Source organism: Phasianus colchicus, chromosome 33, assembly GCF_987193195.1.
Source record: "Phasianus colchicus chromosome 33, bPhaCol1.hap1.1, whole genome shotgun sequence".
Classification (NCBI taxonomy): Eukaryota; Metazoa; Chordata; class Aves; order Galliformes; family Phasianidae; genus Phasianus; species Phasianus colchicus.
In genome coordinates, this window is record NC_143468.1 from 1,517,576 (window position 1) to 1,542,838 (window position 25,263).

At 62.8% G+C, this 25,263-nt stretch overlaps 1 protein-coding gene across 1 annotated transcript; it reads left to right on the top strand.

Moving 5' to 3' along the window:
* Nucleotides 1-635: 635 nt before the first annotated feature.
* On the top strand, nt 636-24,687 carry CYP27B1 (cytochrome P450 family 27 subfamily B member 1). The gene is made up of 9 exons (XM_090128498.1): nt 636-740; nt 5,642-5,832; nt 10,019-10,215; nt 13,476-13,676; nt 16,335-16,474; nt 19,421-19,551; nt 21,026-21,107; nt 21,863-22,114; nt 24,496-24,687. Exons 1-9 carry the CDS (start codon nt 654-656, stop codon nt 24,607-24,609), a joined length of 1,395 nt encoding a protein of 464 aa, XP_089984624.1. The 5' UTR covers nt 636-653; the 3' UTR covers nt 24,610-24,687.
* The last annotated feature ends 576 nt before the right edge of the window (nt 24,688-25,263 follow it).

Consider the following 25,263-nt stretch of genomic DNA (forward strand, 5'->3'; position numbering starts at 1 on the left):
GGGGGGGGTCTCCTGTGGTGGTGCTGCCCCCCCCCCTTACGAGTGCCCCTCCCCCCCCTCCATTTCCCTATGCGCTCCCCCCCCCCCCGCGCCGTGCCCACGCGGCTCCCACCCGTGTCCGCTCCCCGGGGCGGTTTCCACCCACGGGGGGGGAGCGGGGGGGGGGCGGTTCCGCTGCCGTCCACGTGCGGCTGCCGCTATAAAAACCCCCGCGGCGATGGCAGCGCTCAGAGCCGGCGCTGTGCCCCCCCCCCCCCCCCGCCGTGTCCTCGCGTTCCCCCCCCCCCACGTGCTGTGTCCTCAGGACCCCCCCCGACCTCACGACCCCCCCGTGTCCCCAGAGCCCCTCTGTCCTCACGACCCCCCCGTGTCCCCAAACCCCCCCTCCGTCCGCATCTCCCCTCTGTGCCCCCCCCCCTTGTCTTCACGACCCCCCCGTGTCCCCAAACCCCCCTCCGTCCGCATCTCCCCTCTGTGCCCCCCCCCCCGTCCTCAGGACCCCCCCGTGTGATCCCACCCCCCCCCCTTTTCTCCCCGCTCCTCCTCTGCCCCCCCCCCATATCCCCGCTATGCCGCTGCCCCTCCGCTTCGCCCTTCGCCCCCCCCGGCCCCCCACCCCCCCCGCAGCCGCCCCCCCCCGCGCCCCCCGCCCCATGGAGGAGATGCCGGGCCCCCACCCCGCCGCCTTCCTTTACGAACTGCTGTGCCGGGGGGGGCTGCGGAGATTGCACGAACTGCAGGTAATTCGGGGGGGGGGGGCGTGGTGAGGGGGGGGGGCAATGTGCTGCCTCTGCGATTGGGGCGGGGGGTTTTGGGGGGGGGCACGGATCGGTGGCACTGATCTGGTGTGGGGGGGCACCGTTCACTCGTGGGGGGGGCACAGAGGGTCGACCCCCCCCCGGTGGCACCGTTCTGGAGTTTCGGGGCACTGGGGGGGGGTGTAGGGCTGGGGGGGGGTCATAGGGGGGAGATATGGGGGGGGCATGGGGGGGTACGGTGTCACCTCTCACTGGGGGGGGGCACAGGGGGTCCCAGTTGGCACCGTTCTGGAGTTTGGGGGCACTGGGGGGCGGGGCGTAGGACTGGGGGGGGTCATGGGGGGGGCACCGTGTCACCTTTCATTGGGGGGGGGAGCGGGGGGGGCACAGGGGTCCCAGGTGGCGCCGTTCTGGGGTTTGGGGGGGGGGGGGGGTCGTGGTCCCATTGTTTTTGGGGTGGGGGTCGCTCGGATTTGGGGCGGGGGGGGGCAGAGGGAGCTGAACTTTGTGATATGGGGGGGGGAAGGGGGGGGAATATTGGAATTTGGGGGGGGGCACGGTGTCACCTTTAGGGGGTTTGGTGGTTTGGTGGGGGGGGGTCGGATGGATCCTGGGGGTCCCACTGTTCTTAAACTGGGGGGGGTTGGAGACATGGGGGGGGTCACTCAGGTTTTGGGGCTGGGGGGGACGGAGGGACCTGAGCTGTATGATATGGGGGGGCGGGGGGGGGGCAGGGGGACCCCGACCCCACAGTGTGGGGGCAGGATGGACTTCGGGGGGGGGGCACGGGGGACCCGGATCGGTGGGGTGTGAAATGGGGGGGGTCGGGGGGGGGGGGCAGGAGGACCCCTCCCCATCTTGAAGGGCGCAGGGGGGGTAATATGGGGTTTGGGGGGGGGGTCCCGGATTGCTGGGGTTTGAGATCGGGGAGGGGAACGGGGGGGGGGGGGGGCTGATATGGGGGGGGGCAGGTGGACGCCCAGGGGTGGGGGGGTCGTGGTCCCATTGTTTTTGGGGTGGGGGTCGCTCGGATTTGGGGCGGGGGGGGCAAAAGGAGCTGAACTTTGTGATACGGGGGGGACACGGGGGGGGGGGGGCTTGGAATTTGGGGGGGGGCTGCAGCTCAGGTGGAACACGGGGACCTGGGGGGGGGCAGGGGGGTGACAGGGGACTCTGGGACTGGGGGGGGGGGGGGCGACACAAGGGGACAATGGCACCTGGGGGGGGGGGTCACAGGGAGCCCCCAGTGCCACCAGCACGGGTCTGGGGGGGGGGCACTGGGGGTCTCCATTGGTGGGGTGACATTGGGTGACATTGGGTGACATCGGGTGGCATCAAGGGACACCGGGACAGCAGGAACCACATGGGGCTGGGGGTGCGCCTGGGAGGTGACACTGGGTGACGTTGGGTGACATTGGGTGACACTGGGTGACATGGCAACTTTGGTCACCATATGGGTCCTTGGGGAGCACCGTGAGTGGGTGACAGCAGGTGACACTGGGTGACACCATGACCTTGGACACCCTGTGGGTCCTTGGGGAGCACCATGGGGTGACACCGGGTGACATTGGGTGCCACTGGGTGCCATGAAGTGCCATGGGGTGCTACTGGGTGACACGGGGTGCCACTGGGTGCCATTGAGTGCCATTGGGTGCCACTGCATGCCAGGGCGTGCCACTGGGTGCCACTAGGTGCCATTGGGTGACACTAGGTGACATCAGGTGCCATTGGGTGTCATTAAGCACCATGTGGTGCCACTGGGTGCAATTGGGTGCCATTGGGTCAACTGGGTGCCATGTAGTGCCACTGGGTGCCATCGGGTCACATTGGGTGCCATAGGGTCACACTAGATGGCACTGGGTGCCTTTGCGCGTCACTGGGTTACACTGGGTGACATTGGGTGCCATCAGGTCACACTGGGTGCCATTGGGTGCTACTGGGTGCCACTGGATGCCATCGGGTGCCATTGGGTGCTACTGGGTGCCATTGAGTTGCTCTGGGTGCCATGGGGCGCCATTGAGTGACACCAGGTGCCATCGGGTCACCCTGAGTGCCATTGGGTGCCACTGGGTGCCATTGGTGTGCCACTGAGTGACACTCAGTGCCACTGGGTGCCATCGGGTCACCCTGGGTGCCACTGGGTCACACTGGGTGCCATTGGGTGCCATCGAGTGCCACTGGGTGTCACTGGGTGCCACTGGGTGCCATCAGGTCACCCTTGGTGCCATTGGGTGCCATTGGGTTGCACTGGGTGCCATGGGGTACCATTGAGTGACACCAGGTGCCACTGGGTGCCATCGGGCCACCCTCGGTGCCACTGGGTGCCATTGGGTCGCACTGAGTGCCACTGAGTGACGCCAGGTGCCACTGGGTGCCCTCAGCTCACCCTGGGTGCCTTTGGGTCGCACTGGGTGCCATTGGGTGCTACTGGATGCCATGGGGTGCCATGGAGTGACACCAGGTGCCACTGGGTGCTTTTGGGTGCTACTGGGTGCCACTGGGTGCCATTCAGTGGCACCAGGTGCTATTGGGTGCCATGGGGTCGCACTGGGTGTCCCTGGGTGCCATCAGGTCACATTGGGGTCGCACTGGGTGCCATGGGGCGCCATTGAGTGACAGCAGGTGCCATTGGGTGCCACTGGGTGCCATTGGGTCACACTGGATGCCCTGGGGCGCCACTGAGTGACACCAGGTGCCACTGGGTGCCACTGGGTGCCATGGGGTCGCACTGGGTGCCATGGGGTGCCATTGAGTGACACCAGGTGCCCCTGGGTATCATCAGGTTACATTGGGTGCCATTGGGTTGCACTGGGTGCCATGGGGCACCATTGAGTGACACCAGGTGCCATTGGGTGCCACTGGGTGCCATCAGGTCACACTGGGTGCCCTGGGGCGCCATTGTGTGACACCAGGTGCCACTGGGTGCCATCAGGTCACATTGGGGTCGCACTGGGTGCCATGGGGTGCCGTTGAGTGATGCCAGGTGCCCCTGGGTGCCATTGGGTTGCACTGGGTGCCCTGGGGTGCCGTTGAGTGACACCAGGTGCTATTAGGTGCCATGGGGTCGCACTGGGTGTCCCTGGGTGCCCTCAGGTCACATTGGGGTCGCACTGGGTGCCATGGGGCGCTGTTGAGTGACACCAGGTGCCATTGGGTGCTACTGGGTGCCCTGGGGCGCCATTGAGTGACACCAGGTGCCATTGGGTGCTACTGGATGCCATTGGGTGCCACTGGGTGCCCTGGGGCGCCATTGAGTGACACCAGGTGCCACTGGGTGCCATTGGGTCACCCTGGGTGCTACTGGGTGCCATTGGGTCACACTGGGTGCCACTGGGTGCCATTGGGTGCTACTGGGTACTACTGGGTGCTATTGGGTACTTCTGGGTGCCATTGGGTTGCACTGGGTGCCATCGGGTGCCATTGGGTGCCATCGGGACACTGGGTTCCATGGGGCACCACTGAGTGACACCAGGTGCCACTGGGTGCCATCGGGCCATTCTGGGTGCCATTGGGTGCCATTGGGTCATGCTGGGTGCCGAGGGGTGCCATTGGGTGCTACTGGGTGCACAGGGGTGCCATTGAGTGACACCAGGTGCCATTGGGTGCCACTGGGTGCCATGGGGTCGCACTGGGTGCCCTGGGGCGCCGTTGAGTGACGCCAGGTGCCCCTGGATGCCATTGGGTGCTACTGGGTGCCTTTGGGTGCTACTGGGTGCCCTGGGGCGCCATTGAGTGACACCAAGTGCTATTGGGTGCCATGGGGTCGCACTGGATGCCACTGGGTGCCATCGGGTCACATTGGGGTCGCACTGGGTGGCATGGGGCGCCATTGAGTGACGCCAGGTGCCATTGGGTGCTACTGGATGCCATTGGGTGCTACTGGGTGCCCTGGGGTGCCATTGAGTGATACCAGGTGCTACTAGGTGCCATGGGGTCGCACTGGGTGCCATTAAGTGACACCAGGTCACACTGGGTGCCACTGGGTGCCATCAGGTCACATTGGGGTCGCACTGGGCGCCATGGGGCGCTGTTGAGTGACACCAGGTGCCATTGGGTGCCACTGGGTGCCATTGGGCTGCACTGGGTGCCCTGGGGCACCATTGTGTGACGCCAGGTGCCATTGGGTGCCACTGGGTGCCATTGGGTCGCACTGGGTGCCATGGGGCGCCACTGAGTGACACCAGGTGCCACTGGGTGCCACTGGGTGCCATCGGGTCACACTGGGGTCACACTGGGCGCCATGGGGCGCTGTTGAGTGATGCCAGGTGCCATTGGGTGCTACTGGATGCCATTGGGTCGCACTGGGTGCCCTGGGGCGCCGTTGAGTGACACCAGGTGCTATTGGGTGCCATGGGGTCGCACTGGGTGTCCCTGGGTGCCATCAGGTCACATTGGGGTCGCACTGGGCGCCATGGGGCACCGTTGAGTGACACCAGGTGCTATTGGGTGCCACTGGGTGCCATTGGGTCATACTGGGTGCCCTGGGGCGCCATTGTGTGACGCTAGGTGCCACTGGGTGCTACTGGGTGCCATGGGGTCGCACTGGGCGCCATGGGGCGCCATTGAGTGACACCAGGTGCCGCTTGGTGCCATCAGGTCACATCGGGGTCGCACTGGGCGCCATGGGGCGCCATTGTGTGATGCCAGGTGCCCCTGGATGCCATTGGGTGCTACTGGGTGCCACTGGGTGCTACTGGGTCCCACTGGGTGCCATTGAGTGACACCAGGTGCCACTGGGTCACACTGGGTGCCTCTGGGTGCCATCAGGTCACACTGGGGTCGCACTGGGCGCCATGGGGCGCCGTTGAGTGACGCCCGGTGCCCCTGGGTGCCATTGGGCGCCCCTGGGTGCCCCGGCTCACCCTGGGTGCCTTTGGGTGCAGCTGGAGGGCCGCGCGCGCTACGGCCCGGTGTGGCGGGTGCCGTTCGGCCCGGTGCTGTCGGTTTACGTGGCCGAGGCGGCGCTGATCCAGGAGGTGCTGCGCCAGGAGGGGCCGCTGCCCATCAGGTCCCTGCTGTCACCCTGGAAGGAGCATCGGGAGCTCAGGGGGCACAGCAGGGGGCTGCTGACCGCGTGAGTGGGGGGGGAGGGGAGGAGGGGGGTGGGAAATGGGTGGGTGGGGGTGGGGAGGGGGAGTGGGGTGGGAATGGGGGGGAATTGGGGGTCAGAGGGTGGGAATTAGGGGTGGGAGTGGGGGTCTGGGGTTGGGAATTGGGGGTGGGGGTCAGGGGGTTGGAATTGGGTGGGTGGGAGTAGGGGGGAATTGGGGGTCAGAGGGAGGGAATTGGGGGGTGGGAGTGGGGGTCTGGGGTGGGAGTGGGGGGGAATTGGGGAGCAGATGGGTGGGAATTGGGGGGTGGGAGTGGGATCTGGGGGAGGGAATGGGGGGGAATTGGGAGGTGGGAATGGGATGGGAATGGGGGGGTAGGGGTGGGAATTGGGGTCAGGGGTTGGGAATTGGGTGGGTGGGAGTGGGGGGGAATTGGGGGTCAGAGGGTGGGAATTCGGGGTGGGAGTGGGGGTCTGGGGGTGGGAATTGGGTAGGTGGGAGTGGGGAGGGGGAACGGAGGGGAATTGGGTGGGTGGGGATGGGAATTGGGGTCAAGGGTTGGGAATTGGGTGGGTGGGAGTGGGGGGGAATTGGGGGTCAGAGGTGGGAATTGGGGTTGGGAGTGGGGGTCGGGGGTTGGAATTGGGTGGGTGGGAGTGGGGGGGAATTGGGGGTCAGAGGGAGGGAATTCGGGGTGGGAGTGGGGAGGGGGAATGGGGTCTGGGGGTGGGAATTGGGTGGGTGGGGGTGGGGAGTGGGAGTGGCGGTCAGGATCTGGGAGTGGGGGGGGAGTGGGAATTGGGGTCAGGGGTTTGGAATTGGGGGGTGGGAGTGGGGGTCAGGGGGAGGGAATTGTGTGGGAATTGGGGGGTGGGAATGGGGTGGGAATGGGGGCGTAGGGGTGGGAATTGGGGCTGGGAGTGGGAGTCTGGGGGTTGGAATTGGGTGGGTGAGAGTGGGGTGGGAATGGGGGTCTGGAGTGGGAATTGGGGGTGGGAGTGGGGGTCTGGGGGTGGGAATTGGGGGGGAATTGGGGTCAGGGGTTGGGAATTGGGTGGGTGGGAGTGTGGTGGGAATTGGGTGGGAATTGGGGGTCAGAGGGAGGGAATTGGGGGTGGGAGTGGGGGGGAATTGGGGGTCAGAGGTGGGAATTGGGTGGGTGGGAGTGGGGTGGGAATTGGGTGGGAATTGGGGGTCAGAGGTGGGAATTGGGGGTGGGAGTGGGGGTCTGGGGTTGGAATTGGGTGGGTGGGAGTGGGGAGGGGGAGTGGGGTGGGAATGGGGGGGAATTGGGGGTCAGAGGGCGGGAATTGGGGGTGGGAGTGGGGGTCGGGGGTTGGAATTGGGTGGGTGGGAGTGGGGAGGGGGAGTGGGGTGGGAATGGGGGGGAATTGGGGGTCAGAGGGTGGGAATTAGGGGTGGGAGTGGGGGTCTGGGGAAGGGAATGGGGGGTAATTGGGGGGTGGGAATGGGGTGGGAATGGGGGGTCAGAGGTGGGAATTGGGGGGTGGGAGTGGGGAGGGGGAATGGGGGGGAGTGGGGGGAATTGGGGGTCAGAGGTGGGAATTGGGGGGTGGGAGTGGGGTGGGAATGGGGGTCTGGGGTGGGAATTGGGGGTGGGAGTGGGGGTCTGGGGGTTGGAATTGGGTGGGTGGGAGTGGGGGGGGAGTGGGGGGGAATTGGGGGTCAGAGGGCAGGAATTGGGGCTGGGAGTGGGGGTCAGGGGATGGGAATTGGGGGGGAATTGGGGGGGAATGGGGCTCTGGGGGTGGGAATTGGGGGTGGGAATGGGGGCAGAGTGGGAGTGGGGTGGGAAGGGGGGGGAATTGGGAGTCAAAGGGTGGGAATTGGGGCTGGGAATGGGGGTCAGGGGGGTGGGGGGGGTCTGGGGGTGAGGTGAGGGTCGGGGGGTTGGAAATGGGGGTCGTGGGGGGAGCCTGGGGGGTCAGGGGGTGGGGGAGGGGATTGGGGATGGCGGGGGGGGGTCTGGGTTCGGGCAGTGGGGCTGGGGGCTGCACGTGGGGGGGGGGGGGGGGGGGGGGCATCGCGTGCCGCTTCGGGGCCGTTCCCACGTTCTCCCCCCCCCCCCATCCCACGCGCGGCGCTCCCGGGGGTTACTCACTTACTCACAGCCGCGGGGGGGGGGGCGCTGAATCAGCCCTGAGTCACACGCGAACCCCTTCCCGGAACGGCTGCGCCCCGCACGCGGCCCCCCCTGCCCCCATCTGTGGAGCCCCGGCCCCAATCATGGCCCCCCTCCCAGCCCCACACATCCGCTCCCACCCAGATCCCCCCAGATCCCCTCCATCCCACATCCCCTCGCACTCCCCGTGTCCCCCCCACATCCCCCATGCCCCCTGTATGTCCCCATGCCCCCCACATCCCCCACACCCCATAACCCCCATATCCCCCCCAACCCTCATATCCCCCCATATCCCCCCATACTCCCTATATCCCCCCACACCCCATATCCCCCCATACCCCATAACCTCCCACACCCCCATACCCCCATATCCCCCCATGCCCCCTATATCCCCCGCACACCCCATATCCCCCCCACACCCCATATCCCCCCCATACCCCCATATCCCCCCATATCCCCTCATACCCCATAACCCCCCATACCCCACATATTCCCCCCACACCCCCCATAACCCCAATACTCCCCATATCCACCCCATACCCCCCCATATCCCCCCTCATACCCCCCATAACCCCCCCACACCCCATATCCCCCCCATAACCCCACACCCCATAACCCCATATCCCCCCACACCCCATATCCCCCCATAACCCCCCATCCCCCCATATCCCTCCCACACCCCATATCCCCATATCCCCCCATACCCCATAACCCCCCATATCCCCCCCATATCTTCCCCCCACACCCCATAAGCCCCCATATCCTCCACACCCCATATCTTCCACACCCCATAACCCCACACACCCCATATCCCCCCCACACCCCATACCCCCATATCCACATATCCCCCTCCCCACCCCATACCCCCCATATCCCCCCCCACCCCATAACCCCCCATATCCCCCCCATATCCCCCAATATCCCTCCCATATCCCCCCCACACCCCATGACCCCCCATATCCCCCCACACCCCATACCCCCCCATAACCCCCCATCCCCCCATATCCCCCCATATCCCCGTATCCCCCCATATCCCCCCATGCCCCCTATATCCCCCCCATACCCCATAACCCCCCATATCCCCCCCATATTCCCCCATACCCCCATATCCCCCAATATCCCCCCATATCCCCCCCACACCCCATAACCCCCCATATGCCCCCACACCCCATACCCCCATATTCCCCCATATCCCCCCATACCCCCATATCCCCCCCACACCCCATACCCCCCCATATCCTCCACACCCCATATCCCCCCATACCCCATAACCCCCCATATCCCCCCCACACCCCATAACCCCCATATCCCTCCACACCCCGTCTCCCCCATATCCCCCCCATATCCCCCCGCACCCCATAACCCCCATATCCCCCCCATATCCCCCCATGCCCCCTATATCCCCCCACACCCCATAACCCCCCATATCCTCCACACCCCATAACCCCCCATACCCCATACCCCCATATCCCCCCATATCCCCCCCATACCCCCATATCCCCCCGCACCCCATATCCCCCGACATCCCACACCCCCATATCCCCCCATATCCCCCCACACCCCATACCCCCATATTCCCCCATATTCCCCCATATTCCCCCATTTCCCCCCATACCCCCATATTTCCCCATATTCCCCCATATCCCCCCCATATCCCCCCACACCCCATAACCCCCATATCCCCCCATATCCCCCCACACCCCATACCCCCCATATCCTCCACACCCCATATCCCCCCACACCCCATACCCCCATATTCCCCCATATTCCCCCATATTCCCCCATTTCCCCCCATACCCCCATATTCCCCCATATTCCCCCATATTCCCCCATATCCCCCCATTCCCCCATATCCCCCCACACCCCATACCCCCATATTCCCCCATATTCCCCCATATTCCCCCATTTCCCCCCATACCCCCATATCCCCCCACACCCCATACCCCCATATTCCCCCATATTCCCCCATATTCCCCCATATTCCCCCATATCCCCCCATACCCCCCCACCCCATAACCCCCCACCCCACCCCCCACGCCCCCCGCGCTGACGCCCGCCGCCCGCAGCGAAGGCCCGGAGTGGCAGCGGCAGCGCTCCCTGCTGTCCCAGCTGCTGCTGCGCCCCCGCGCGGCGGATCCGTTCGTGGCGGCGCTGAGCGGCGTGGCGGAGGATTTGGGGCGGCGGCTGCAGCGCCTCCGGGACCGGAACCCGCAGCGCGTCGTGCCGGACCTGGGCGCCGAGCTGTGCGCCTTCGGCCTCGAAGGTGCGCGGCCACAGCGCGGCCGAACGCGGGGCCCTATGGAACCCATAGCTGTGTTGGACCTATAGCTGTATTGAACCTATAGCTGTATTGAACCTATAGCCCTATGGAACCTATAGCTATATTGAACCTATAGCTGTATTGAACCTATAGCCCTATGGAACCTATAGCCCTATGGAACCCATAGCTGTATTGAACCTATAGCTGTATTGAACCTATAGCCCTATGGAACCCATAGCTGTATTGAACCTATAGCCCTATGGAACCCATAGCTGTATTGGACCCATGGCCCTATGGAAGCCATGGCCCTATAGAACCCATAGCTGTATTGGACCTATAGCTGTATTGGACCTATAGCCCTATGGAACCTATAGCTGTATTGAACCTATAGCCCTATGGAACCCATAGCTGTATTGAACCCATAGCTGTATTGAACCCATGGCCCTATAGAACCCATAGCTGTATTGGACCCATGGCCCTATGGAACCTATAGCTGTATTGGACCCATGGCCCTATGGAACCTATAGCTGTATTGAACCTATAGCTGTATTGAACCCATGGCCCTATGGAACCTATAGTCCTATGGAACCTATAGCTGTATTGAACCTATAGCCCTATGGAACCCATGGCCCTATGGAACCTATAGCCCTATTGAACCCACGGCCCTATTGAACCCATGGCCCTATGGAACCCATAGCTGTATTGAACCCATGGCCCTATTGAACCTATAGCCCTATGGAACCCATGGCCCTATGGAACCCATGGCCCTATGGAACCCATAGCTGTATTGAACCCATATCTGTATTGAACCCATGGCCCTATGGAACCTATAGTCCTATGGAACCTATAGCTGTATTGAACCTATAGCCCTATGGAACCCATGGCCCTATTGAACCTATAGCCCTATGGAACCCATAGCCCTATGGAACCCATAGCTGTGTTGAACCCATGGCCCTATTGAACCTATATCTGTATTGAACCCATGGCCCTATGGAACCCATGGCCCTATGGAACCCGTGGCCCTATAGAACCCATGTCCCTATTGAACCTATAGCCCTATGGAACCTATAGCTGTGTTGAACCCATGGCCCTATGGAACCCATGGCCCTATTGAACCTATAGCCCTATGGAACCTATAGCTGTGTTGAACCCATGGCCCTATGGAACCCATGGCCCTATTGAACCTATATCTGTATTGAACCCACGGCCCTATTGAACCCACGGCCCTATTGAACCTATAGCCCTATGGAACCTATAGCTGTATTGAACCCATGGACCTATTGAACCCACGGCCCTATGGAACCCATGGCCCTATGGAACCCATGGCCCAATGGAACCTATAGCTGTATTGAACCCACAGCCCTATGGAAGCCATGGCCCTATAGAACCCATAGCTGTGTTGAACCCATGGCCCTATTGAACCCATGGCCCTATAGAACCCGTGGCCCTATGGAACCCGTGGCCCTATAGAACCCATGGCCCTATAGAACCCATGGCCCATATCCCCTTTATCCCCATCACGGCCCCATATCCCCGCTGTTCCCATCACATCCCCGTGTCCCCACATCCCCACCACGTCCCCATCTCCCCCCAGTGTCCCCATATCCCCCAGTGTCCCCATCTCCCCAATGTCCCCACATCCCCCCACCTCCCCCCAGTGTCCCCATCCCCCCAATATCCCCATATCCCCTCATCCTCCCAACGCCCCCATCTCCCCCCAATGTCCCCATATCCCCCAATGTCCCCATATCCCCCAATGTCCCCATCTCCCCCCAATGTCCCCATATCCCCCAATGTCCCCATCTCCCCCCAGTGTCCCCATCTCCCCAATGTCCCCATATCCCCCAGTGTCCCCATATCCCCCAGTGTCCCCATCTCCCCCCAGTGTCCCCATCTCCCCCCAATGTCCCCATCTCCCCCCAATGTCCCCATATCCCCCAATGTCCCCATCTCCCCCAATGCCCCCATCTCCCCAATGTCCCCACATCCCCCCACCTCCCCCCAGTGTCCCCATATCCCCCAATGTCCCCACATCCCCCCACCTCCCCCCAGTGTCCCCATATCCCCCATCCCCTCAATGTCCCGCAATGTCCCCATCCTCCCAATGTCCCCACCTCCCCCAATGTCCCCATATCCCCCAATGTCCCCATCTCCCCCCAGTGTCCCCATATCCCGCAATGTCCCCACATCCCCCCACCTCCCCCAATGTCCCCACATCCCCTCAATGTCCCCATATCCCTCAATGTCCCCATATCCCCCCATCTCCCCCGAGTGCCCCCATCTCCCCCCAATGTCCCCATCTCCCCCCAGTGTCCCCATATCCCCCAATGTCCCCATATCCCCCCAATGTCCCCATCTCCCCCCAGTGTCCCCATATCCCCCCATTGTCCCCATATCCCCCAATGTCCCCATTGCCCCCAATGTCCCCATAGCCCCCAATGTCCCCATATCCCCCCATCTCCCCCCATATCCCCCATCTCCCCCCAATGTCCCCATCTCCCCCCATCTCCCCCCAGTGTCCCCATATCCCCCAGTGTCCCCATAGCCCCCAATGTCCCCATAGCCCCCATATCCCCCCAATGCCCCCACATCCCCCCAATGTCCCCATATCCCTCAATGTCCCCATATCCCCCCATCTCCCCCATATCCCCCCATATCCCCCCAATGCCCCCATCTCCCCCCAATGTCCCCATCTCCCCAGTGCCCCCATCTCCTCCCAATGTCCCCACATCCCCCAATGCCCCCATCTCCCCCCAATGTCCCCATATCCCCCAATGTCCCCATCTCCCCCAATGTCCCCATCTCCCCCCAATGTCCCCATATCCCCCAATGTCCCCATCTCCCCCCAAAGCCCCCATCTCCCCCCAGTGTCCCCATCTCCCCAATGTCCCCACCTCCCCCCAGTGTCCCCATATCCCCCATCCCCCCAATGTCCCCATATCCCTCAATGTCCCCATCTCCCCCCAATGCCCCCATATCCCCCAATGTCCCCATCTCCCCCCAGTGCCCCCATCTCCCCCCAATGTCCCCACGTCCCCCCATCCCCCCAATGTCCCCATATCCCCCCAATGCCCCCATATCCCCCCAATGTCCCCATATCCCCCCATCCCCCCAATGTCCCCATATCCCCCCATCCCCCCAATGTCCCCACATCCCCCAATGCCCCCATCTCACCCCAATGTCCCCACGTCCCCCCATCCCCCCAATGTCCCCATATCCCTCAATGCCCCCCCACCCCCTCCCCTGACCTGCCCCCCCCCCAGGCATGGCCGCGGTGCTGTTCGGCCGCCGCCTGGGCTGCCTTCGCTCGGAGCTGCCCCGCGGTCCGGCGCGGTTCCTGCGCGGTGCCCGTGCGGTGTCGGCCGGCACCCTGCTGGCCATGGCCACGCCGCCCGCCCTGCGCCGCCTCTGCCCCGGGCCGTGGAGGAGCTTCTGCCGCGCCTGGGATGACATGTTTGACTTCGGTGAGGGGGGGAAAGGGGGGTGGGGGGACGGAGGGACGCCGTGCGGACAGAGGGACGCCATGGGGACAGGAGACCATAGGGACAGAGGGTCATTGTGGGGACAGAGGGACATCACAGGGACAGAGGGACATCATGGGGACAGAGGGGCATCATAGGGACAGTGGGGATACCGTGGGGACAGAGGGACATTGTAGGGACAGAGGGACATCAGAGGGACAGTGGGACACCATGGGGACAGTGGGGAGACCATGCGGACAGAGGGACACCATAGGGACAGAGGGACATCATAGGGACAGAGGGACATGAGAGGGACAGCAGGGAGACCATGGGGACAGAGGGACATTGTATGGACAGAGGGACACCATAGGGACAGGGGGACGCCGTGCGGACAGAGGGAAACCATGGGGACAGTGGGACATCATGGGGACAGGAGACCATAGGGACAGAGGGACACCATAGGGACAGCTGGGAGACCATGGGGACAGAGGGACATCAGAGGGACAGAGGGACATCTTGGGGACAGCAGGGAGTCCTTGCGGCAGTAGAAAACCCCAGGGACACAGAGACCCCATGGGGACACTGAGAGCCTTTGGGGACACACTGAGTCCCTTTTGAGGACGCATAGGGACCCTTTGGGGACACGAAGACCCCTTGGGGACCATCTGGGGACATGTGGGGAGTCTTTGGGGACAGAGAGACCCTTTGGGGACACTTTGGGGACCCTTTGGGGTCACAGAGACCCTTTGGGGACCCTTTAGGGACATGGAAACCCCTTCGGGACCCTTAGGGACACAGAGACCTTTGGGGTCACATGGGGACCCTTAGGGACCCAGAGACCCTTTGGGGACCCTTTGGGGACACTGAGACACTTTGGAGACCCTTTGGGGACACAGAGACCCCTTGGGGACCCTTAGGGACACAGAGACCTTTGGGGACCCTTTGGGGTCACAGAGACCTTTGGGGACCCTTTGGGGACGCGGAGACCCTTTGGGGACCCTTTAGGGACATGGAGACCCTTGGGGACCCTTTGGGGACCCTTTGGGGACATAGAGACCCTTTGGAGACCCTTTGGGACATGGAGACCCTTTGGGACCCTTTGGGGACCCTTTGGGGACACGGAGACCCTTTGGGGACACTTTGGGTCACAGAGACCCTTTGGGGACCCTTTGGGGACACAGAGACCCTTTGGGGATCCTTTGGGGACACGGAGACCCTTTGGGGACCCTTTAGGGACATGGAGACCCTTGGGGACCCTTTGGGGTCACAAAGACCCTTTGGGGACCCTATGGGGACCCTTTGGGGACACGGAGACCCTTTGGAGACCCTTTGGGACATGGAGACCCTTGGGGACCCTTTGGGGTCACAGAGATCTTTGGGGACCCTTTGGGGACCCTTTGGGGACACGGAGACCCTTTGGGGACACTTTGGGTCACAGAGACCCTTTGGGGACCCTTTGGGGACACTGAGAGCCTTTGGGGACCCTTTGGGGACGCGGAGACCCTTTGGGGACCCTTTGGGACACAGAGCCCCTTTGGGGACACTTTGGGTCACAAAGACCCTTTGGGGACCCTTTGGGGACACAGAGACCTTTGGGGACCCTTTGGGGACATGGAGACTCCTTGGGGACCCTTAGGGACACGGAGACCTTTGGGGTCACATGGGGACCCTTTGGGGACACTGAGACACTTTGGAGACCCTTTGGGGACACAGAGACCCCTTGGGGACCCTTAGGGACACAGAGACCTTTGGGGACCCTTTGGGGTCACAGAGACCTTTGGGGACCCTTTGGGGACGCGGAGACCCTTTGGGGACCCTTTAGGGACATGGAGACCCTTGGGGACCCTTTGGAGACCCTTTGGGACATGGAGACCCTTTGGGACCCTTTGGGGACCCTTTGGGGACACGGAGACCCTTTGGGGACACTTTGGGTCACAGAGACCCTTTGGGGACCCTTTGGGGACACAGAGACCCTTTGGGGATCCTTTGGGGACACGGAGACCCTTTGGGGACCCTTTAGGGACATGGAGACCCTTGGGGACCCTTTGGGGTCACAAAGACCCTTTGGGGACCCTGTGGGGACCCTTTGGGGACACGGAGACCCTTTGGAGACCCTTTGGGACATGGAGACCCTTGGGGACCCTTTGGGGTCACAGAGATCTTTGGGGACCCTTTGGGGACCCTTTGGGGACACGGAGACCCCTTGGGGACCCTTAGGGACACAGAGACCTTTGGGGACCCTTTGGGGACACTGAGAGCCTTTGGGGACCCTTTGGGGACGCGGAGACCCTTTGGGGACCCTTTAGGGACATGGAGACCCTTGGGGACCCTTTGGGGACCCTTTGGGGACATAGAGACCCTTTGGAGACCCTTTGGGACATGGAGACCCTTGGGGACCCTTTGGGGACCCTTTGGGGACACGGAGACCCTTTGGGGACACTTTGGGTCACAGAGACCCTTTGGGGACCCTTTGGGGACACAGAGACCCTTTGGGGACCCTTTGGGGACACGGAGACCCTTTGGGGACCCTTTAGGGACATGGAGACCCTTGGGGACCCTTTGGGGACACAGAGACCTTTGGGGACCCTTTGGGGACCCTTGGGGACCCAGAGACCTTTGGTGTCCGTTGTGGTCAGCCGCCCCCCGTCCCTGTGTCCCCAGCCCAGGCTCAGCTGGAGCTGCGGCCCCGCGGCGCCCCGGCGGCTCCGGGCTGCGTGGCGGAGCAGCTGCGGCAGCGGGGGCTCAGCGCCAGGGACGTGCAGGGCTGCGTCACCGAGCTGCTGCAGGCCGGCGTGGAGACGGTGCGGGGGGCGGTAATGGGGTGGGGGACGGAATGGGGGCGGTAATGGGGTGAGGGAGGGAATGGGGTCGGGGATGGAGGTGGTAATGGGGGCAGTAATGGGGTGGGGGAGGGAATGGGGTCGGGGAATGGGGTGGGGAGGTAATGGGGTCAAGTAATGGGGTCGGGTAATGGGGTCAGGTAATGGGGTGAGGGAGGTAATGGGGCAAGGGAATGGGGTGAGAGAGGTAATGGGGGCAGTAATGGGGTGAGGGAGGTAATGGGGTCGGGTAATGGGGTCGGGTAATGGGGTCAGGTAATAGGGTCGGGTAATGGGGTGAGGGAATCAATGGGGTTGGGTAATGGGGTCAGGTAATGGGGTGAGGGAGGTAATGGGGTGAGGGAATGGGGTGAGGGAGGTAATGGGGTCAGGTAATGGGATGAGGGAGGTAATCGGGTCGGGTATTGGGGGCGGTAATGGGGTCAGGTAATGGGGTGAGGGAGGTAATGGGGGCAGGTAATGGGGGTGGTAATGGGGTGGGGGAGGGAATGGGGTCAGAGTGGGGTCGGGTAATGGGGTGGGGAAATGGGGTGACGGAGGTAATGTGGTCGGGTAATGGGGTGAGGGAGGTAATGGGATCGGGTAATGGGATGAGGGAGGTAATGGGGGGAGGTAATGGGGTGAGGGAGGTAACGGGATCCAGTAATGGGGTGAGGTAATGGGATGAGGGAGGTAATTGGGTGCGGGTAATGGGGGTGGGGGAGGTAATGGGGTGAGGGAGGTAATGGGGTGAGGGAGGTAGTGGGGGCAGGTAATGGGGTCAAGTAATGTGGGTGGGAATGGGGTGGGGGAGGTAATGGGGTCGGGTAATGGGGTGGGGAGATAATGGGGGCGGTAATGGGGTGGGGGAGGTAATGGGGTGGGGGATGTAATGGGGTCGGGTAATGGAGGTGGTAATGGGGGCAGTAATGGGGTGAGGGAGATAATGGAGTCAAGTAATGGGGTCGGGTAATGGGGTCAGGTAATGGGGTGAGGGAGGTAATGGGGGGAGGTAATGGGGCAAGGGAATGGGGTGAGGGAGGTAATGGGGGCAGTAATGGGGTGAGGGAGGTAATGGGGTCGGGTAATGGGGTCGGGTAATGGGGTCAGGTAATAGGGTCAGGTAATGGGGTGAGGGAGTCAATGGGGTTGGGTAATGGGGTCAGGTAATGGGGTGAGGAAGGTAATGGGGTGAGGGAATGGGGTGAGGGAGGTAATGGGGTCAGGTAATGGGATGAGGGAGGTAATCGGGTCGGGTATTGGGGGCGGTAATGGGGTCAGGTAATGGGGTGAGGGAGGTAATGGGGGCAGGTAATGGGGGTGGTAATGGGGTGGGGGAGGGAATGGGGTCAGAGTGGGGTCGGGTAATGGGGTGGGGAAATGGGGTGATGGAGGTAATGGGGTCAGGTAATGGGGGAGGTAATGGGGTGGGGGATGTAATGGGGTCGGGTAATGGAGGTGGTAAGGGGGTCAGGTAATGGGGTGAGGGAGGGAATGGGGTCAGAGTGGGGTCGGGTAATGGGGTGGGGAAATGGGGTGATGGAGGTAATGGGGCGAGGGAATGGGGTGAGGGAGGTAATGGGATCCAGTAATGGGGTGAGGTAATGGGATGAGGGAGGTAATGGGGTCAGGTAATGGGATGGGGGAGGTAATGGGGTCGGGTAATGGGGGCGGTAATGGGGTCAGGTAATGGGGTGAGGGAGGTAATGGGGACAGTAATGTGGTGAGGGGAGGTAATGGGGTGAGGGAAGTATGGGGTGAGGGAGGTAATGGGGTCGGGTAATGGGTGGGGGAGGTAATGGGGGCAGGTAATGGGGTGAGGGAGGTCATGGGGTCAGAGTGAGGTCGGGTAATGGGGTGAGGGAGGTAATGGGGTGGGGGATGTAATGGGGTTGGGTAATGGAGGTGGTAATGGGGGCAGTAATGGGGTGAGGGAGGTAATGGGATGGGGGAGGTAATTGGGGGCGGGTAATGGGGTGGGGGAGGTAATGGGGTGAGGGAGGTAGTGGGGGCAGGTAATGGGGTCAAGTAATGTGGGTGGGAATGGGGTGGGGGAGGTAATGGGGTCGGGTAATGGGATGAGGGAGGTAATGGGGGCGGTAATGGGATGGGGGAGGTAATGGGGTGGGGGATGTAATGGGGTCGGGTAATGGAGGTGGTAATGGGGGCGGTAATGGGGTGAGGGAGATAATGGAGTCAAGTAATGGGGTCGGGTAATGGGGTCAGGTAATGGGGTGAGGGAGGTAATGGGGGGAGGTAATGGGGCAAGGGAATGGGGTGGGGGAGGTAATGGGGCGAGGGAATGGGGTGAGGGAGGTAATGGGGTCGGGTAGTGGGGTCGGGTAATAGGGTCAGATAATGGGGTGAGGGAGTCAATGGGGTTGGGTAATGGGGTCAGGTAATGGGGTGAAGAAGGTAATGGGGTGAGGGAATGGGGTGAGGGAGGTAATGGGGTCAGGTAATGGGGTAAGGTAATGGGGTCAGGTAATGGGATGAGGGAGGTAATGGGGTCAGGTAATGGGGGCAGTAATGGGGTGAGGGAGGTAATGGGGTCGAGTAATGGGGTGAGGGAGGTAATGGGGTCAGGTAATGGGGTCGGGTAATGGGGTCAGGTAATGGGGGCAGGTAATGGCATGAGGGAGGTAATGGGGTCAGGGAATGGGGTGGGGGAGGTAATGGGGTCAGGTAATGGGGTAAGGTAATGGGGTCAGGTAATGGGATGAGGGAGGTAATGGGGTCAGGTAATGGGGGCAGTAATGGGGTTGGGGAGGTAATGGGGCTGGTAATGGGGTCGGGTAATGGGGTGAGGGAGGTAATGGATGGCAGTGGGGTGGGGGGCTGTGATGGGGTGGGGGTTTGTTGTGGGGTGGGGGCTGTGATGGGGTGGGGGCTGTGATGGGTGGGGTGCAGCGTCCCCCCGCCCCGCAGACGTCGTGCGCCCTGTCGTGGTGTCTGTACGAGCTGGCGCGGCACCCAGGGGTGCAGGACGCCCTGCGCCAGGAGCTGAGCTGCACCACGGGGGGCGCCCTGAGCAGAGCTGTGCTGAAGGAGACCCTCAGGTGGGGGGGCTTTGGTGGGATTGGGGTGGGGGTGGGATTGGGATTGGGATTGGGATTGGGATTGGGATTGGGATTGAGGTAGGGGTGGGGTGGGGGTGGGATTGGATTGGGATTGGGGTGAGGGTGGGACTGGATTGGGATTGGGATTGGGATTGGGATTGGGATTGGGATTGGGATTGGGATTGGGGTGGGGTGGGGGTGGGATTGGGGTGGGGTGGGGGTGGGATTGGGATTGAGATTGGAGTGGGATTTGGATTGGGATTGGGGTGAGGGTGGGATTGGATTGGGATTGGGGTGAGGGTGGGACTGGATTGGGATTGGGATTGGGGTAGGGGTGGGGTGGGGGTGGGATTGGATTGGGTTGAGATTGGGATGGGATGGGGGTGGGATTGGGATTGAGATTGGGGTGGGATTGGGATTGGGATGGAGATGAGATTGGGGTGAGATTGGGATGGGATGGAGGTGGGATTGGGATTGGGGTTGGATTGGGGTGGGATTGGGATTGGATGCTATTGGGATGGGATGGGGGTGGGGGTGGGGATGAGATTGGGATGGGGGTGGGGTGGGATTGGGATTGGGGTGAGATTGGGATGGGGGTGGGATTGGGATTGGGGTGGGGTGGGATGAGGGTGGGATTGGATTGGGATTGAGATTGAGGTGGGATTGGGATGGGGGTGGGGGTGGAATTGAGATTGGGGTGGGATTGGGATTGGGATGGGATTGGGATGGGATGGAGGTGGGGGTGGGATTGGGATGGGGTGGGATTGGGATTGGGATGGGATTGGGGTGAGGTAGGATTGGGATTGGAATTGGGGAGCGATTGGGATGGGATTGGGTTTGGGATTGGATTGGAATTGGGATTGGGATGAGATGAGAATGGGATTGGGATGGATTGGGATTGAGGTGAATTGGGATGGGATGAGGGTGGGAATGGGATGGAATGGGATTAGGGTGGGTTTGGGGTGGGATTGGGAGTGGGGTGGGAGTGGAATTGGGATTGGGCTGAGATTGGGATGGGATGGGGGTGGGGCTGAGATTGGGATGGGACAGGATGGATTGGGGTGAAATAGGATTGGGATTGGGATGGAATGGGATTGGGAGTAGGGTGGGTGTGGGATTGGGGTGGGATTGGGTCTGGGTTTGGATTGGGGTTGGACTGGAATTGGGATCGGGATGGGGTGAAAATGGGATGGGATTGGGACGGATTGGGATTGAGGTGAATTGGGATGGGATGAGGGTGGGGTGGGAGTGGGAATGGGTGTGGGGTGGGGATTGGGGTGGGATGAGGGTGGGATGGGATTGGGAGTGGGAGTGGGGTGGGGGTGGGAATGGGTTCGGGATTGGGATTATGCTGGGATTAATAATGGGATGGGATTGGGATTGGATGCTATTGGGGTGGGGTTGGGGTTGGGGTGGGGGTGGGGTGGGCGCAGTGGTGGTGACGGCGCTGTGTTGCCCCCCCTGCCCCCCCCAGGCTGTACCCCATCATCCCTGGAAACGCCCGCGTGGTGCCGAACCGCGACATCGTGGTGGGGGGATTCGTGGTGCCACGGCAGGTGGGGGGGGGCAAAGAATGGGGGAGGGGACAATGAATGGGGGGGCAGTGAATGGGGGGCAATGAATGGGGGGGCAGTAAATGTTGGGGGCAATGAATGGAGGGGGGGCAGTGAATGGGGGGGCACTGAATGGGGGGCAATGAATGGAGGGGGGGCAATGAATGGAGGGGGGGAATGAATGGGGGGGCAGTGAATGGGGGGGCAGTGAATGGGGGGGCAGTGAATGGGGGGGGCACTGCGGGTGGGGGGCACTGAATGGGGGGGCAGTGAATGTTGGGGGCAATGAATGGGGGGGGCACTGAATGGGGGGCAATGAATGGAGGGGGGGCAATGAATGGAGGGGTGGCAGTGAATGTTGGGGGCACTGAATTGGGTGCAATGAATGGAGGGGGCACTGAATGGGGGGGCACTGAATGGGGGGGCAGTGAATGTTGGGGGCAATGAATGGGGGGCACTGAATGGAGGGGGGCACTGAATGGGGGGGCACTGAATGGGGGGGCACTGCGGGTGGGGGGCACTGAATGGGAAGGCAGTGAATGCTTGGGGGCACTGAATTGGGGGCACTGAATTGGGGGCACTGAATGGGGGGCACTGAATGGGGGGCACTGAATGGGGGGCGCTGAATGGGGGGCAATGAATGGGGGGCACTGAATGGGGGGCGCTGAATGGGGGGCAATGAATGGGGGGGCACTGAATGGGGGGCACTGAATGGGGGCTCGCAGCGCGCTGGTCCCGCTCACCCCCCCGCCCCGCAGACGCTGATCACGCTCTGCCATTACTCCACGTCCCGCGACGGCCGCTCGTTCCCCGCCCCCGATGCGTTCCGCCCCGAGCGGTGGCTGCGGCGCCGCTCCGAGGCTCCCGGCGACCCCCGGGACCCCCAGGACCCCCGGGACCCCCCGCCGCCCCCCCCCCACCCGTTCGCCTCTCTGCCCTTCGGGGTGGGGAAGCGCAGCTGCGTGGGGCGGCGCCTGGCGGAGCTGCAGATCAACCTGGCGCTGGCACAGGTCGGGGTGACCCCACGTGACCCCGTGTGACCCCGTGTGACCCCGTGTGACCCCGTGTGTCCCCATGTGTCCCTATGTGTCCCCATGTGATCCCATGTGACCCCATATGTCCCCATGTGTCCCCATGTGACCCCATGTGACCCTGTATGTCCCCGTGTGTCCCCGTGTGACCCCGTGTGACCCCATGTGACCCCATGTAACCCCATATGTCCCCACATGTCCCCATTTGACCCCACGTGTCCCCACATGACCCCATGTGACCCCATATATCCCCATGTGACCCCATGTGACCCCATGTGTCCCCATATGTCCCCACATGACCCCATGTGACCCCATGTGACCTCATCTGTCCCCATGTGACCCCATATGTCCCCACGTATCCCCACGTGTCCCCATCTGTTCCCATGTGTCCCCATATGACCCCATGTGACCCCATGTGACCCCATATGACCCCATGTGTTCCCATGTGATCCCACGTGACCCCACATGCCCCATGTGACCCCATGTGACCTCATCTGTCCCCATGTGACCCCATATGTCCCCATATGTCCCCACGTGACCCCATGTGCCCCAATATGTCCCCTCATGTTCCCCCTCACTCCCTCGCTCCCCAGTGTCCCCATGTCCCCACCTCTCTGTGACCCCCCCCATCCCCAATGTCCCCATGTCCCTCTGACCCCCCCATCCCCCCCTCCCCCCACCCCATTGTCCTCCATCCCAAAGCCCCCATATCCCGCACCCCAATGTCCCCAATGTCCTCATACTCCAGTGTCCCCACACCCCCCCACCCCAATGTCTCCACGCCCCCCACCCAAAGTCCCCATATCCCCCACCCCAATGTGCCCCCCCACCCCAATGTCCCCACACCCCCCACCCCAGTGTCCCCATATCCTCCCCTTAATGTCCCCCCCCAGTGTCTCCCCCCAATGTCCCCATATTCCCCACCCCAATGTGTCCCCCCCACCCCAATGTTCTCCCATCCCAAAGTCCCCTTATCTGCCCCCAATGTCTCGATATCCCCCCACCCAATCCCCCCCCACCCCAATGTCCCCATATCCCCCACCCCAATGTGTCCCCCCCACCCAGTGCCCCTCCCATCCCAATGTCCCCATATCCCGCACCCCAATGCCGCCCCCAAACCCCCCCCACCCCAATGTCCCCCCACCCAAAGTCCCCATATCCCTCCCCAATGTCCCAATATCCCCCCACCCAATCCCCCCCCACCCCAATGTCTCCCCACCCAAAGTCCCCATATCCCCTATCCCAATGTGTCCCCCCCACCCAGTGCCCCCCCCACCCCAATGTCCCCATATCCCCACATCCCTATGTCCCCCTACCCCCCCACCCAAAGTCCCCATACCCCCACCCCAATGTGCCCCCCCACCCAGTGCCCCCCCCATCCCAAAGTCCCCATATCCCCCCCCAATATCCCCAAATCCCCCCCCAATGCCCCCCCCACCCAATGTCCCCCCACGTCAATGTCCCCACACCCCCCACCCAAAGTCCCCATATCCCCCCCATATCCCCCCCAATATCCCCAAATCCCCCCCAATGCCCCCCCACCCCAATATCCCCCCACCCAAAGTCCCCATATCCCCCCCCAATATCCCCAAATCCCCCCCCAATGCCCCCCCCACCCAATGTCCCCCCACGTCAATGTCCCCACACCCCCCACCCAAAGTCCCCATATCCCCCCCATATCCCCCCCAATATCCCCAAATCCCCCCCAATGCCCCCCCACCCCAATATCCCCCCACCCAAAGTCCCCATATCCCCCCCCAATATCCCCAAATCCCCCCCCAATGCCCCCCCCACCCCAGTATCCCCCCCCCAATGTCCCCATATCCCCCCCCCAATCCCCCCCCCCAAAGTCCCCATATCCCGCACCCCAATGCCCCCCCTCCCAATCCCCCCGCCCAACCCAATCTCGCCCCACCCAAAGCCCCCATATCCCCCCCATACCCCCCCCCAATATCCTCAAATCCCCCCCCTAATGCCCCCCCACCCAATATCCCCCCACCCAAAGTCCCCAAATCCAACACCCCAATGTGTCCCCCCCCACCCCAATGTCCCCCCACCTCAATGTCCCCACACCCCCCACCCAAAGTCCCCATATCCCACCCATATCCCCCCCAATGTCCCCATATCCCCCACCCCAATACCCCCCCCACCCCAATATCCCCCCCCCCAATGTCCCCAAATCCCCCCCCAATGCCCCCCCCACCCCAATATCCCCCCACCCAAAGCCCCCATATCCCCCCATATTCCCCCCCAATGTCCCCAAATCCCCCCCCAATGCCCCCCCACTCGATGTCCCCCCCCTAATACCCCCGTCCCCCCCCCCCCCCGCTGTCCCCTCACCCCCCTCTGCCCCCCCCCAGATCCTGCAGCGCTTCGATGTCCGCCCGGCTCCCGGTTCGGTTCCGGTCCGCCCGGTTACCGGCACCCTGCTGGAGCCGTCGGGCCGCCTGGCCCTGCAGCTGCTGCCGCGCTGAGCGCCGCGGGACCCCCGGAATGGGGGCTTTGCGACCCCCCCCCCAACCCACTATGGGGGTCGCTGTGCCCCCCCCCCAATCCTCAAAGGGGGATCTGCGACCCCCCCCCAACCCGCAAAGGGGGTCACTGTGCCCCCCCCAATCTGTGATGGGGGATCTGCGACCCCCCAACCCACAGTAGGGGTCTCTGTGCCCCCCCCCCAATTCTCAGTGGGGGATCTGTGACCCCCCCATCCCTCAATAGGGGTCGCTGTGCCCCCCCCCAACCCACAGTGGGGGATCAGCGACCCCCCCCCCCGCCCACAGTGTGGGTCGCTGTGTCCCCCCCCAACCCACAATGGGGGTCACCATGTTGCCCCCCCCCCCCAAAACCCACTCATGCACTGCTGTGGGGCCGGGCTGCATTGATGGATTTATTGCTATTGGGGGGGGGGACACATTTTGGGGCCGTTATGGGGCCGTTGTCATGGGGCCGTTGTTATGGGGCCGATGTTATGGGTCATTATTATGGGGCCGTTGTTATGGGGTCGTTGTTATGGGGTCGTTGTTATGGGATCGTTGTTATGGGGTCGTTGTTATGGGATCGTTGTTATGGGGTCGTTGTTATGGGGCCGTTGTTATGGGGCCGATGTTACGGGTGATTATTATGGGGCC

Excerpts from the sequence above, each read along its gene's own strand:
- CYP27B1 (XM_090128498.1), top strand. The coding sequence starts at position 654 with ATGGAGGAGATGCCGGGCCCCCACCCCGCCGCCTTCCTTTACGAACTG. Across the intron at positions 16,475-19,420 it reads TGCAGGCCGGCGTGGAGACG|ACGTCGTGCGCCCTGTCGTG; the intron begins GTGCGGGGGGCG and ends CCCGCCCCGCAG. Across the intron at positions 19,552-21,025 it reads GTGCTGAAGGAGACCCTCAG|GCTGTACCCCATCATCCCTG; the intron begins GTGGGGGGGCTT and ends TGCCCCCCCCAG.